Source organism: Boleophthalmus pectinirostris, unplaced genomic scaffold (genome assembly GCF_026225935.1).
Source record: "Boleophthalmus pectinirostris isolate CB_2022bp ecotype Guang Dong unplaced genomic scaffold, ASM2622593v1 HiC_scaffold_4, whole genome shotgun sequence".
NCBI classification, from domain to species: Eukaryota; Metazoa; Chordata; class Actinopteri; order Gobiiformes; family Gobiidae; genus Boleophthalmus; species Boleophthalmus pectinirostris.
The window spans coordinates 41,683,372-41,699,219 of NW_026571353.1; the positions used below are offsets into that span (position 1 = coordinate 41,683,372).

At 43.1% G+C, this 15,848-nt stretch overlaps 1 protein-coding gene across 1 annotated transcript in view; it reads left to right on the forward strand.

The window, feature by feature from the left end:
* The first annotated feature begins 488 nt into the window (after positions 1-488).
* The window catches only part of LOC110170693 (protein mono-ADP-ribosyltransferase PARP14-like), a 29,710-nt gene continuing 14,350 nt past the window's right edge, over positions 489-15,848 (forward strand). The window contains 8 exon segments of the mRNA XM_020936377.2: positions 489-752; positions 3,141-3,229; positions 6,843-6,870; positions 6,947-7,003; positions 10,535-10,720; positions 10,894-11,019; positions 12,672-12,773; positions 14,025-15,847. Coding sequence (XP_020792036.2) covers positions 578-752; positions 3,141-3,229; positions 6,843-6,870; positions 6,947-7,003; positions 10,535-10,720; positions 10,894-11,019; positions 12,672-12,773; positions 14,025-15,847 — 2,586 coding nt within the window. The 5' untranslated portion in view covers positions 489-577.

Here is a 15,848-nt window from a genome sequence, read left to right on the forward strand (position 1 = left end):
GCAGTGCATTTGTGTGTGTGGGTTTGGACAGAAAGGAAAAATTATTATTGTAGCTCATATACTTTACTATCATTATGGTTTTTCATTTTATATATATGTAAATATTTCTGATTATGTGAAATGCAGCTCATCCTGTATGTTATAATGCAAGTTTGTTAGGAGCGTAAATAGAAAGACATCGTTAAAATGATGTTCCACTTCCAGTAAACAGCCTCTGGAAATAAAAAGGACGTCCTGTTTAAGGTGGACCGCAGAAGTCGTGTTGTTTATGTGTGTGGAGTTTTTGTTTTTGTTGTTTTGTGATGATGTGATTGTAAATGAACAGATCCATGAGATTTAAGTTTCTATTTTAAAATGTAAACCATTAGGCTTTAGTTTTATCAAATGGCCCTGACACATCGGGGGTTTCCGTGGGCGTTTAAAGATCTTCATGAGTCATACATAATGTGCGTTAAGTTGCTGTTTCTCCTGAAGCCCGGGGAAATCGAAAGTGAAAGTATCTGGAGAGTTCCTGGTGCTTTGAGAGGGAGCGGTGCGTCAGTGTGTTCGTGCCCGTGCACAGAGAGCTGCGTGCGGGATGGCAGAGGCGGGCGTCGTCGTCGAGGGCGACTGGGCCCCGGAGCAGAACCGAACCGTGAAGAACAAACTGCTGAAGCACTTCCTGAGCGAAAAGAAGTCCGGCGGGGGAGAGTGCCGCGTGGAGACCGTGGACGGGGTCGCGAGGGCCGTGGTCCACTTCACGTCACACCAAGGTTCGTGTCGAGCCGAGCTCCACCTGCTCCTCTGCAAAAACCAAACTCAAACCCGAGAGAAAACAAAAGTGTTGTGTTGTTTAAACGTGTTTGTCTCAGGCGAGTTTCACTTTAATCCACTTTTAGTTCAGGTTTGAGTGTTTGGCGTCACATTTAAGAGCGGAAGTGTAACATACGTGTACTTATATCGTACAAATGTTATGAACTAGTGTCATGAGTCACGAGCTCAAGGAGATTTGCATAGAGCTGTTAAAAATAGACTCACGAAGTAAATGAACATCGGCTTGGCTGCATTCTCACATGTGACTCCTCCTTTTGAGCATCACTCCAGCTCAAAACTAAAACAAAAAGCATCGTTGGGAAAACTCAGTGTTGGGGAGTAACAGATTACATGTACCAGAGTAATCAGAGTACAAATTATGAGTAATTGTATTCAGTTACAGTTACTGTTTCAGTGAGAACTTTGTTGAACATAAATGGATTACATGGCGGTATTTTCCTGTTTTCACATTTTGAGTTAAACCAAGATTAAAACCAGGACTAAACCAGGACTAAACCAGGACTAAACCAGGACTAAACCAGGACTAAACCACTTTTGACTAAACCAGGACTAAACCAGGACTAAACTAGGACTAAACCAGGACTAAACCAGGACTAAAAGGACTAAACAGACTAAACCAGGACTAAAACCAGGACTAAACCAGGACTAAACAGGACTAAACCAGGACTAAACCAGGACTAAACCAGGACTAAACAGGACTAAACCAGGACTAAACCAGGACTAAAACCAGGACTAAACCAGGACTAAACCAGGACTAAACTAGGACTAAAACCAGGACTAAACCAGGACTAAACCAGGACTAAACCAGGACTAAACTACCAGGACTAAAACCAGGACTAAACCAGGACTAAACCAGGACTAAACCAGGACTAAACCAGGACTAAACTAGGACTAAACAGGACTAAACCAGGTCTAAACAATATGACACTAACAGTAGGTGAACATAATTTAAAGAAGCAGTGTCTCATATAAAAATATTTTCTCTATCAATAATATTTTTAATATTTTTAATCTGTTTATTTTCTTTTAGCAAATAAAACATTTTATGTTAAAATATCCTGGTCTTTTCTACTTTACAGTAAAACAAAAGTCTGTTCATGGAGACTTGGACTCAGACAATTTGTGGAAAACAAACATGATTTTTCAGGATGTGGTTGTTACTTTCATGTAGTTTTAAAAAACACGACAATATCAAGTAATTCAAAGTAATCAGATTATGTTACTCACTTTAAGTAATTTAATGGATTATGTTACAAACTACATTTTGGAGTATGTAATATGTAATCTGTAGGGGATTACATTTGAAAAGTAAACTTCACAACACTGGTTATACTTTTGTCCAATGTTCTAGATCAGTGTTTCCCAAACTTTTTTTCTGGGGATCCATATTTTAAAAGTCACAAACCTTCGCGACCCGAGTCAATAGACGTTATTCGTGAATCGCAGAATAAAGTTTGGATTTGAGCGTTATTCAACATTAATGAGGAGATTATACTGTTGCCTGAGTGATCGTGTCTCTGAACATTTAGTTTTACTCAAGTTTAAACAATGAAAAACAGAAATTGAACCAGCGATGTGTTTCAGTCTAAGACTTTCCTCAGGGGACTTCTTCTTCTTTTTTTTGTTGTCCCCTGAGGAAAGTCATAGGCTGAAACACATTGGGACTTTGTAAGTTTGTCCATTAAGACACGCTGTAAATTAATAAAGGCATTTTATTTTAACCAGTCAGTGCCTTGGGTTTTTTGCATCTTTGTACTGACTTCCCTTCCCAAAGAGCAACACTGAGTTGGATCTACTGTGTATGAGCCTCTGGACGTCCAGGAAACGCTTCTTCTGAAACCTTTTTTTAATAACTGAATTGAATTGAAATTGCTTAAGGAGGATTCTAAATATAAAATTTACAAGAGCACGTGGAAAATGTTTCTGTTATTTGGGAAAAATATATAATTAGGATTGTGATTGGATTTGCGATTTATGTGTCAACAATAAGATTCTGTTAAAAGTTCACATTTTAAACACGTCCAGAACATAAAGATCATCTGTGGTCCAGAAGAATCGACTAAAAGCCTCAAATCTGAACTGACAAACTAATACAAGAACGTCAGGGTTTGCAGCGTTTATGTTTAATATGACAGTAGATTTAGTTGTTGTGGAGGAAATTATGAAAACTTCAATAATTTCAGCCTTTTTGTTGTGCTGATGAACTGTCTATTCAAATGATTATTTTGATTCGATTGCGATTAATCTTTCAGTATTAAAACATTATTGTCTGCCTCAGTTAAACAGGAAAATGTCTGAAATCCCAAAATGTTCTGTTTGTTTTTCAGTGAGAGACCGAGTTCTGTCCAAACCCGACCACGAGATCACAGTCGACCAGACGAGTGTCAGACTGCGCCTCAGAGCAGCGAACTCTCCGGTGAGTAGAACCAGAGCAGACAGGAGCAGACAGGAGCAGACAGGAGCAGCAGGCAGCAGGAGGCAGCAGACAGCAGAGCAGCAGGCAGGAGCAGACAGGAGCAGAGCAGGAGCAGCAGGAGCAGCAGGAGAGCAGGAGAGCAGAGCAGACAGGAGCAGGCAGGAGCAGGAGCAGACAGGAGCAGAGACAGAGCAGAGCAGGAGCAGACAGGAGCAGACAGAGCAGACAGGCAGGAGCAGGCAGGAGAGCAGAGCAGGAGCAGGCAGGAGCAGACAGGGCAGGCAGGAGCAGCAGGAGCAGACAGGAGCAGGCAGAGCAGCAGAGCAGGAGCAGGCAGGAGCAGACAGGAGCAGACAGGAGCAGGAGCAGCAGGAGCAGGCAGGAGCAGACAGGGAGCAGACAGAGCAGCAGGAGCAGCAGGAGCAGACAGGGCAGCAGAGCAGGAGAGCAGGCAGGAGCAGGCAGGAGCAGACAGGAGAGCAGGAGCAGCAGGAGCAGGCAGGAGCAGACAGGAGCAGACAGGAGCAGCAGGCAGGAGCAGCAGGAGCAGACAGGAGCAGGCAGGAGCAGAGCAGGAGCAGGCAGGAGCAGCAGGAGCAGGCAGCAGAGCAGACAGGAGCAGACAGGAGCAGGCAGGAGCAGACAGGAGCAGGCAGGAGCAGACAGGAGCAGCAGAGAGCAGCAGGCAGACAGAGCAGGAGCAGGCAGAGAGCAGCAGCAGGAGCAGCAGGAGCAGGCAGGCAGGAGCAGAGCAGAGCAGAGCAGCAGCAGCAGGCAGGCAGGAGCAGCAGGAGCAGGCAGGAGCAGGCAGGAGCAGGAGCACAGGAGCAGACAGGAGCAGGAGCAGACAGGAGCAGACAGGAGCAGAGACAGAAGACTGAAAAGGAGCAAAGCCAAAGATTAATTCACTAAACCAGGGGTGGGCAAAGTATGTGGCCCTTTAATCTTTTTAATCCGGCCCACTGAACTTGAATAATACTAGTAATAATTTTCAGTGTTTTAAAAGTCATTTCACTAAATAGTAAATACTGTGGGACTTGAAAGACAGATATTTTATTGTAATGCTTTTCAATTATAGGATATTACAATTATTTCTTTTCTCTTATGAGGTGGATTACCAAAAAAACTCAAAACATCCATCTGTTCCTGGTCCTGGCGTTTCTGTCAGACTTTAGAACCTTTGTGGCCCATGAGTCCAAACGTCTGCCCGCCCCTGCAATAAACTAATCAGACGTGGGACAAAATTCACTAAACTAATCAGACGTGGGACAAAGTTGTTGTTTTGCGAGTTTCAAGTCTTTGACCTCAAGTCCCAAGTCCAGTCCCAAGTCAAATACAGGCAAGTCCAAGTCAAGCCTCGAGTCACTGGCCCATAAGTCCAAGTCAAATCCAAGTCGTCTGCTTTAAGCTTCAAGTCATTTCAAGTCTTTAAACCAAAATACCAAATATCTTAAACTAAATCGTACAAAGTCCTGGTGTATTTATTTTTGAGTATTTGTTGTAGAAATGCAAATTTTTCCTTTTTAAATGTCTCAACAAGATCTTTACGGATCATTACGTTCAGAACAGAAGGAATTCAGATTTAAAAGAGCTTATTTTCTTTAGGAGAAGGATCAAGTCTTCTCAAGTCACAGGCCTCAAGTCCCGAGTCATTGACCTTCAAGTCTAAGTCTCCGTTCAGTCTGCAGGTTTAACGCTCAATTCAGATTTTTTTGTGAAATCCGATGTTTTTTCGAGGTCGTTCACATTTCCAGTTAAATGTGACTTGTATGTGACTCCAGTGTGAACATTAAACGGTCCAAAAGTGTCCCACATGTGACACTGGAGACACGACGACGTCAACCGCAGCGAGCGTCTCTGTGTTTACACAAGTTGAACAAACATGGACGCAGCATCGAGCACCTGGAGATTTTAAAGTTCCTCTCGTACCGGAGCCACAACATGAACAACTGACTTGTTTTAAGGAGGAGATTGAGAAGGAGAAGGACCAGGTTTTTGGTGGTGGTGTTTTGTGGTGAGACGTTTGTGTCTTGTTGATAACGTGTAGGTGGATGAATGCACTTTGACCGTTCACACTGAAGTCACATGTTAAAGATCAGATATGGATCAGTTTCAGGAGCACAGATCCAAGTGTCCTGGGTCACATGTTTGAAAACATCAGATCTGTGTGGTTCAGACTGACATTAAAAGATCAGATACAGGAACATAGAGACAAAAAATTGGATTTGGGTCACTTCAGGTGCAGACTGAACGCAGCCTAAGTCAAGTCTCAAAATCTTAGGTCATTTTATCAAGTCAAGCCTCAATTCCTAAAAATAATGACTCAGGTCTGACTCAAGTCCACGTCGTGACATAATTCTGTGTTAAACTTGTGCGTGTTGCTGATGCAGTTTGCTGGAGGAGCTCAGAGCTTTGATTGACAGGTGATGCACTTCTACTGTTGTTGAATAAAGTTTTTATTATGCAATAGTCTCAGTGTGCAGCGGCGTCAGGTGCAGCTCAGGTAAGTTTCCTCTTCCCTGATGCAGTAAACGTCACATGACCACAGGTATTTCAGGTGGAGTTTGGACTCTGGACAAACTGGATCTGCTGCTCAGTCTCAGCTGTAAAATCAGAGACAACAAGAGATAAAAATGAGTTACTGTGACATTACTGCTCCTGTTTCCTGACGCTAATGTGAACCAGAAGTGTCCAAACTTTTCTCAATGAGAGTCACATTCTGAAAGGCTCCAGACGAGTGATGTATTTAGCACAAGTTGACAGTTTGACGACACTTTTATTCAGGAGCAGAACCTTTTTTGCCTTTGAAGTTACGATGGTCCTGGGGGTTTAACCTGCAGTAAAATAGTTAAGGTCATTTGGGGCAATTCACCAAGAGATTAAAGGCGATTTGGAAAATACTGAATCGCAATTTTTCTGACAAACATTGCAATCATTTTGTTCAAAGTTCATATTTTAAACTCATCCAGACTGAATCATTTTATGTGGTTGTGGCGAAGTTAATACAACAACAACAATAACACAAAAAAAACAAGGATATGTACATGTTCATATTTGGAACCTGGTACTCAAAAAGAAGAGGATGAAATAAAAAAAATTATCCTGCCCCGATTTTTTTACATAATCACGTGATTGACACTTTTTTTTAGTGCTTATCTGAAATATATTTTAGTTTATGGTCGTACAAAATAAACCACAATGAGAAAAAAATTTAAGGATTTTTTTTCTTTGTTTTCATTTATGGTCATACAATCTAATAATAACGATAAAGAAAGGCACAACATTGATTTAATGTTAAAGAAAAGCACGTGTTTGGTTTATAGTCGTGGTTTTAGACGACAATGGATCTGGTCTTCTAGGTATTTCTGTAAGATTAGATTTTTATATTGTTTTTTTGAAATGCACCAAATATGAACTGACAGATCTAAACTAAAGGTCAGCACTTTTTATGATACGACGGGAAATTTTTATTTATGGAGGAAACTTTTGTACTTTAAATTGCAGCATTTGCTAATTCTGTCCATTGAAATTAGGATTTTGATTTAATCCTGGGCCACACTCCTGCACTAAACTAACTCTTCAATAATCATCTTTATGTGCTCTTCCTCCTCAGATCCAAACCTCCACAAGCAACGTTCCAGGTAAAACTACATTTGCTGAGATTCTGTTGCGTGAGAAGAATTCTGCTTCATTTTTTATTTTTTTATTAATTTTTAGATCCACAGAAAACTGACGAGCAGAAAAATGCAGCTCGGACACAGGAGTCTAAACCCGGTGAGATAATCGTAGAATCATGTCTTATTCTTTCTGTCGTTTAAACGTCTTTATATTTGGTTCAGTGTTTGTGCCACTGTTGCCATGGGGCAGAGTAACAGGGGTGTGGCTGCTCTGATTATGTAAACTGAAGTGCTTTATGTCTCTGTGTTTTATTGAGAAAAAGAGATGGTTTCCAAGCTTATGTTTTTGGACCTGCTACAGTAAAAGCTGCAGTAAATGGAGCTCCACAGTGACCCCCTGTTCCCCAAGTCAAATTCTCATTCATTTTTCCCATAGACATTCTGAAAAAATATTAGTGCTGTTAGCGATTAAAAAAAATTGAGAGATGAATTAATTATGACCGACCTGTAATTAATTAATCTAATTAATCTCTTTTTTAATCTCACCTAAAAATTGCTGAGAAAAACTTCAACTTGAGGTATTTTCATTTGAATTCATTATTACATTATTTTCATACTTTCATTAATGTTTTTATATAAGTATCATCATTATTACTGTTACTAATCTGCATAAATAAACTCAACTTTACAACATATAAACATAATGCAGCTTTGCGCAAGTCTCACAGAAACAAAACTTAAAACTGCATGGCTCATTTGCATAAACTAAGTGGAGAAAAGAAAAAAAAAAACGCTCTTGTGTCACTGATGTGGTTCAGCTTCTGTTGGACTAAAGGACTCGACTCAGTGGAATATAGATGTTCTCTCTGTGACAGAGGGATGTTCTGCTGATGGTGAGTCTGTTCTGTGTTTGTGTCGCGATGTTTTCAGATCAGACGTGCAGGTTTATCGCAGATGTGGCGAGAACAGGAATGAAAATTAGGCTACAATTCTTTACTGGAGCGAGCGGAGCAGGACTGCACAGTGCGGGACTGTGTCCTAACAACACATAAAAACAGATTTTATAATAAGGCAACTCGAAAACAGAAACAGTACAGTTAGAGATTAAAAATTTGATTAACATGATTAAAAAAACATAATGTGCTAAATATGACTGTAATTAATTGATCGCAATTAACGCGATAATTTGACACCCCTAAAAAATAATATAGACAGTTTTAAAACTCAGGCATAATCAGCTACTTGGTTAGTGTCCATGACGTTCTGAACTTTTGACATTTGATTTTTTTTTAACCAAAGATGTTTATTTTGTCGTCTTATGTACTTTAACTTCTTGGGTTCTGTTTTAAAGACAACAAAGTGAAGTGTATTTATCTTGTTGACATGCATCTTCAGAACCGTCCCCGGTGCTGCTGTTGGTTCTTCCTGTAGGTCAGCCTGATCATATCACATCTGAAAAAAAGAACACCAAAAGAAATGTGAAAAGGAAACATCAGGGAGACTCACCAGAACACAAAAAGACAAAACAGAACAGGAAAACCTCAAATCTGCCATAACTAAACTAAATTAATTAAAGTACATATATCGTCGCACCTGAATATAACCCGCAGGTGTCCACGTCTTCAAGAACGTTTTCTAGTTCGGTCCGTCAGCTTTTATCGCCTCTGAAATCTTTTGTCGTCTTTTTGCTTTGAGTCAGTTTGTCATCGCTGCCGTCGCCAAAATCTCACCATCGACTTAGTGGCGTTGAGTTCACGTGCAGCAGCAGCTCTGTTTCCTTCTTCCACAGACACATCAGTCGCCTTTAACTTAAAATCTGCATCATCTGCGTCAAAATCTGCATCATCTGCGTTTCTTCGTGTGTTTTCCATGAGGAGGGTACGGAAGCCGAGAGGGGTCACAACAAATGCAAACGCCACAACAAATACAAAAAAATCCACAACGGAAGTGACCGCGGGACTCTATTTTCCGACGGACCGATCAAGCGGCAAGTGAAGAAGAAGAACTACAACGTGAAACGAATAATGATAAAACAAGAAATTACTTTTACTTACGTTTCCAACTTCTCCGTCCCTTTACTTTTCACGTTGTAGTTCTTCTTCTTTCTTCTAAAGTTGACGGAGTCCTGGGACACGCTCAGAGACTGTAACAGATGTTTGAAAAGAGGAGTGTTCCTCTTTTCAAACATCTGTTACAGTCTCTGAGCGACCTGCAGGTCCATCCACGCCCACAGGAAGTGACAACAGGTGACCACGCCCACAGGAAGTGACAACAGGTGACCTACGACACGTCAACACCAACACTGGGGACACTTCTGAAGATGCAGCAGAAACATGTCAACAAGATAAATAAACTTTACACTTTATGACCAAGAAATTAATGATTTTCAGTCTATGGGAATTTTACAGAATCGGAGTGGATTCTGAAGTGGGCGGGACTGTTGAGCTTAATAGAGAAATGTTGAATCATGATGTCGATATGTCCAGAACATCACAGGGACCAAGATTTTCACCAGTTTTCATCGCCACATCCTCCGGCCTTAAGTGTGTTTTAGTTAGGGTGACCAAATGTCAGTTTTTCCCCGGACATGTCCGTATTTTGCGTCCTGTCCTGGGCGTCTGGGTTTTTTTTAATAAAGTGATGCAAATGTCCGGGTTTTCAGTACCGTTCATTAAACTGAGCATCTCTCGTAGCGTCTGTGACTCAGAAGGAGCGAGACACAAACAGTCGATCAGTCTGCAACACACCGAAACGCAATGGCGCATTTAACAACGACTTGTACAAGAAATTCTCAGTTTTCCATCCTGGTCGGGACAAGTGTGAGTCCAGGTGCACAGGTTGAGGTGAGAGGACAGTGTCCCTCGTTTATCGTGGGGGTTATGTTCTAAAAATAACCCGCGATAGGTGAAATCCACGAAGTATCAACTTTATATTTTACAATTATTCTATCTGTTTTAAGTCTGTAAAACCTCTTAGCACAAACTTTATACACTTTTCTCAGACAGGATCGACAGGTGCAACACTTTTTACTTCCTTCTTAAAACTTATTTCTGCTCTCGTCCTTTTCTTATTTTCCTCCTTCTTTATGTAACGAACCAAAGATTCATTTATTCCGTAATGGAGCCCAACAGCGCAGAGTCCTGCACGGGTCAGTTTTTGGAGACCCCCAGTACAACACCACACCCGCGCAGGACAGGACCGCACCTGCCAGTACAGGACCGCACCTGCCCATTAACCTGAGACTAAACCAGGACTAACCCAGGACTGATTCCAGGACTGAAGAGGAGGACTAATCCACGACTGAACTAGGACTAAAACAGGACTAAAACAGGACTCAGTGTCGGGACGGGCTCAGAGGTGACCGCAGGAGAAAGGACCGGCTCAGCTCTGCACCTCACGGAGGTAAACGCTGCAATTGCCTAATCGAGCTTTGCAGACAAACTGCTCGGCGTTCTCTCTCTTTAAGTCCAAGATTAGTCCTGGTTTAGTCCTGACACACCCGTGTGTAATTACTACCCGCCTGTAATACACAATACGCGCTCATACGCTGTAAAAAAAACACCCCCCCAGGTGTCCGGGTTTTCACAAACAGAAATATGGTCACCCTAGTTTTAGTACCAAAAGCAGGTGGACGTGTCTCACAAACTCATCATTTACGAGCACCTGCGTCTCCCTCTCTGTGCCCCAGATCGAGGCTCCTCTTCTGGGTGCGTCGCCCGGTGCAGTGTGGCTCTGGGGCCGGTTCCTGAGGACATGTCCAGAGACCTGCTGTGCGTCCTGGTGGAGAACGTGTGCGGTTTGGAGGAGACGGAGTACGACCTGGAGCTGATCTGGGAGCTCAGCGTCGCAGTCGTGACCTTCAAGAATCACACAGGTACGGTTTAAAAGACGGAGTTTTCCACTGGCCCGGAGTTTTACGCGAATGCAAGGAAAAGAGTCAGCGTCTCAGTAAAATGTCACTTCCGAGTACTAGTGAAGACCAAAACAGTTCTCAGTGTTTCATCTACAAACATAATTCTTTCTGAACTGCATGTGCTCCTTTCTCAGACGCAGAGAAGTTCATGTCCTTGAGCCAGAGCAGCAGTAAACTCAGTAAACGAGGCCTGACCGCGACTCTTCTGGAGCCGGCGACCAACGTCCGAGTCGAGAACCTGCCCCCTGCTGTGGTCAAAGGTGAGAAACTCCGTAAGAAATGTCCATTATCCCACTGCACTCATCCAACCACAACATCTGCAGATTAACTACAGACATTTGACCTGCTCCTCTCCCTGTGTGTCAGATGCCCTCCCATCCTCCTCCAGTCTCACATCAGGATTCAGAACTACTTTGTGTCCAATTTAAAGGGCCCATCTCATGCAAAATCAGCTTTTCAGCTTTTCTACCTACTCAGAGTGATGTGTGGGCCTTGTATTTGTCGCTGAACTGGGTTTTTAGATTGATTCTGCATTTTTTTTAAAATAAACTGCAGCGTATTTCTGCCACCCTCCCACGTGACAATGAACTAAAGCTGCTACAATGATGATGCGGCAGATACACCTATGACGTGTTTGACGCAGCAGAAATCGCTTCACACCTGCCCCGCCTCCACCCCACATCGTCTGACAATTCCTACATGAACCTAAACAAAAGCGACAGCATAAGCTCATTGTTCCACACTGCAGTGAACGTGACATAATAAGTTTATCTCCTAGTGTTTATTAAAACTTTACCAATCAGTAATGTTCAGTTGATGTGGACTTGGTGCTTGAGCTTCGTGCTCCTCAAAGTCCTCGTCCGATTCCAGGTCCAACACATGCGGCTGAACGCGCTGTGTCTCCATGATGAATAAAAGTTTATTCCTGCCGCTGTCAGGGTCACGTCTGTCTCCCCCTCCCTCCCTGAGACGGCGGAGGAAGGGCGACTCACTCAGTCGCCTACGTCACGTTTGGAGGGCGGAGCCTGTGCTTTCTCAGGACGGGCGGGGGGAGGAGCAATAGTCGGACTTTCATAGTTCCTGGTCTGTGACTGTCTCCAAGAAATCAGTAAGATTTCAGAACTATTGTGTAATGGATGTTCCAAAACCCAAACTGTGCTTGAACATGTGCAGAAGATACAATGTGAAAAGAGTTATTTTGCATCAGATGGGACATTTAATCATGTTTTTATTGCAAAAATATATTCAAATCGAGATAAATGCAACTGCTGAACATTTCAGATTCATACAGTGAGACAGTAGGAGGAGTTTTACTTCTTACAGTGTTTCTAGGTCAAAGTAGAGGAGCGGTGTGAGGGACAAATGACTCCTGGTTTAAGATGTTGTCCAGACTGTAATAATATAATCATTTGCTTTTTAATAGGCTCTATTCACGCTTACGTCACAAACCAGGAAAACATTTGTAAAGGAAGGAAAAATGAGAAAATGTCCCAGTTTGCTTCGTGTCCATGTCATTGTAGTGTTCCGTTATGTTCGGATCATCAACAGTTACAAACATCCCTCAGTTTTCATAATTTCTCCACTGAAGCACAACTCCGAGAGCACTGGGTACATGTGATTAGAAGAGACGAGGCGCCAAATTCCAGATGATTCCAAACAGCACATACATCTGCAGTCTTCATTTTACCGCTGAGCACGTTTACTTCAGTGGGTTTGATCACAGTCAGTTAAGCCCAGTGTCGAGAACTGCACCGGAAGTCATCATCGCGTGTTTCCAAACGTTTTCCTTCATTTGTGACATAAGAGTGAAGAGAGATTATTCAAAACCAAATAATAAAAGACAAACTTTAGGTCACTTATTTCTGTTGTCGTGTCCTGGTGATGTGAATAAAGTCGTGTTGAATTCCCTCAGACATGTTGGATCTGTATTTTGAGAAAAAGTGGGAGGCACCAGACGACATCCAGATGGTCCCAGAGGAGCAGGCTGCAGTCCTCTCCTTCTCCGACCCCACAGGTAAGCACTCCACCGCGGCAGAGTCGTTAGCACTGCCCCCACAGCAGCAAAGTCCAGGTTTGACTCCTGAGTGGGTTTCCTCTGGTCTCCCCTTTAACTGAAGGCTTAAGGCTGTGCTCCCCAACCTTTTTCTCTTATTCTATTTACTAGAGGTGTAACGGTTCATCTGTTTGTGCTGAACCGTTTTGGTACGAGACGTTCAGTTCGGTGCAGGACTGTGCACGAGTGAGTTCATGCCATTTGTGTGTGTTTATATTCTGCCACTACATGTGCAGCTACACAGAAGTAATATTCATGAGGGAACTCGTCCGTGAAAATGAACCGAACCGTGACCTCAAAACCGACGTACTTACCGAACCGTGATTTATTTATTTATTTTATTTATTTATTTATTTGAGACAGGGACAGCGCACAATTTTCACATTAACCTTGACAGGAGAGATGCATTGTACATCAGGTTGTAGCATCAGTGCTAATTTCCACCTGTCGTCCCTGGGCAGGTTCATTGATTGATTGTATTTAACTGACCTTGACTATCAACTGTTTTATGGAGACCTGTAGCATGTTTTGGGTTGATGGGGGAAACCGGAGCACCCAGAGGAAACCCATCCAGACACGGGGAGAAACATGCAAACTCCACACAGAAAGGCCCAGGCGACCCGGGGATCGAACCCAGAACCTTCTTGCTGTGAGGCATGAGTGCTAGACACTCAGCCACCGTGCCGTGTACCGTTACTCCCCTACTATTTACCAGGGATTTACACAGCTAATTCTTTTCTGGTGAAGTGTTATGGGGACGTCCTCAAAGGAGGAGGCACTGAGGAAAGTGTCTGGGGAGAGGGAAGCCTCTGTTTAGACCAGAGGTGTCCAAACATTTAAGTCTATGGGTCAAAGTTAACACGTATTAACAGGTTGAGAGCCAAACTATGTATGTTTTTCATGTAAAATGTTTCTCATCAAAGATATGTCCAGCTAAATAGTTTTTAATGTTTGTGCTTTTAGGGGGATGAACTTTTTTCTGTCCAAATTTGATTCAAAACTGATACTTCTTAGAAATCTCAGCACCTCCCTGTGGCCAAAGTAGACCCTGTGGAAGGCCAGGTTTGGCTCTTAAGTCCCACTTTGGGCACCTCTGGTTAAAACTGTTGCCTCTGTGATCCAGGATTGAACAGAACAATCGAAGGGATGAATTGACCTGTTGTGTCACGTGTCCTTCTGAGTCTGATGTTTGGTTTCTCTCTCTCTTTGCAGTGGTGAAGGACATCTGCTCCCAGTCTGACCTCACCATCAAATCCACTAAGATTAAAGTCTATCCGTATTACACGTCCCTGGGTGTGGCTCTGATGGGCGAAGATCGACCCCAGTTCAAAATGCCTGAAGCCTTCACTGAAAACGTGCACATCCCAGTCTGGAAGTTCCTTTGCAGCAAAAACCTCTCCGACTCCATCAACCAAAACATGAGTCCACACTTCTGCCACGTCAACATGGACACGCCGCAGGTCAAACTCAGCCCTTCACCCAACTTCCTACGGCAGAACAACCTCACCAAAGATCAAGTAGAAAACTGGAGACCCTCGGCTCTGAAGGCGTTTCGGGAGCAGATGAACGAATATGGTGCGTTCGATTGTCCTGTGAACGAGGACGCGTGGAGACTGGTCGAAAAAGAAGTGCGTGCGATTGTGAAAGATGAAGCTGAACTTACTTTGGATCAATCAAAAGATTTTCTCACTGTTGCTTCGAGCTTCAGAATCTTAAAACGAATCAGGGCAGAAGTGGAGGCAGCAGTTCGCAAAGCTGTCAATCAAATCGACAGACAAATGAACGGAGTTCAGGAGAATGTGATACTGACTCCGGCCAAGTTCCACATTTTGAAGGAAAGTGGGCTTCAGAAGGCAGTGCGAGATATTTCTCCTGACCTCCTCATGCACTTTGACAAAGGAGTTCTGACCATATCAGGACTGCAAAGTGAGGTTCTCAGATTAAAAACTTGGATTCTTGAAAAAAACATGTCTCTAGAGAAGAAACAGCTGGAAATACCACTTCCTCTTAAAGATTTTCTCCAGAAAATAGACGTAAATCAGTTGTCCCAGGATCTGTTCACGTCACAGGGCATCTGCACGTTCATCAGTTTAGAACCCAAAGGGATTTTTCTCATCGGAAGTTCAGAACGTTTTATCAGTGACGCGGAGAACAAAGTGAAATCTGTTTTGGCCGTTCAGGCTTTAAACTTTCAAGACAAAGAAGTTGTGATGCTTAAAAAGTGGTCTGATCTGATGAAGAGCTTGCTGGATTCATACAACACCTCCAATAAACAAACTGTGCAGGTCCAAATTCAACCGCCAAAAATTACAATCGCAGGTTTTTTTAATCCAGTGAAAGAAATGGCCCAAAGTTTAAGTGACTTTATCAACAGCTATTCTCGAGTTCAGGAGAGGGTCAAAGTTGAGTCCTGCGCTGTGATTCAGTTCATTGAAAAGAAAAAGATCGAAGAATGGAATAAAATTGCCAAAGACAACCAGGTCAGATATGAGTTTGACCCTGTTCGGCCCAAATTTACCATTTCTGGAGCCCGAATACACGTCCAAAACGCCAAAACGCTCTATCATAATCTCACCCGATCTCTCATCACCGACACGTTTCAGGTGCAAAAACCAGGGGCCAAAAAGTTCTTCAAAAACCAAGGATCCTTTTTTCTGTCTGCCTGTTTGAATGAATTTGGATGCGCCGTAATTCTGCGTCCTGAACTCCCCGACGATGACGACGAATTTGAAGAAGTTTTAGACGTTCAAGACGGTGGCTGCGTTGTGAGAGTTACAACGAAGAGCGGGGTGGAGGTTTCGGTGAGAAAGGCAAACATGTGCAAGCTCAGTGTAGACGCGGTCGTGAACGCGGCTAACGAGGAACTCAAGCACATCGGCGGGTTAGCATTAGCGCTCCTAAACGCGGCGGGACACGAGATGCAGCAGGACTGTGATGAGTTCATCAGGAAAAACGGGAAGCTTCCTGAAGGCCAGACGTTTGTCACCAAATCGTACCGACTGCCGTGCAAACATGTGATCCACGCGGTCGGGCCGA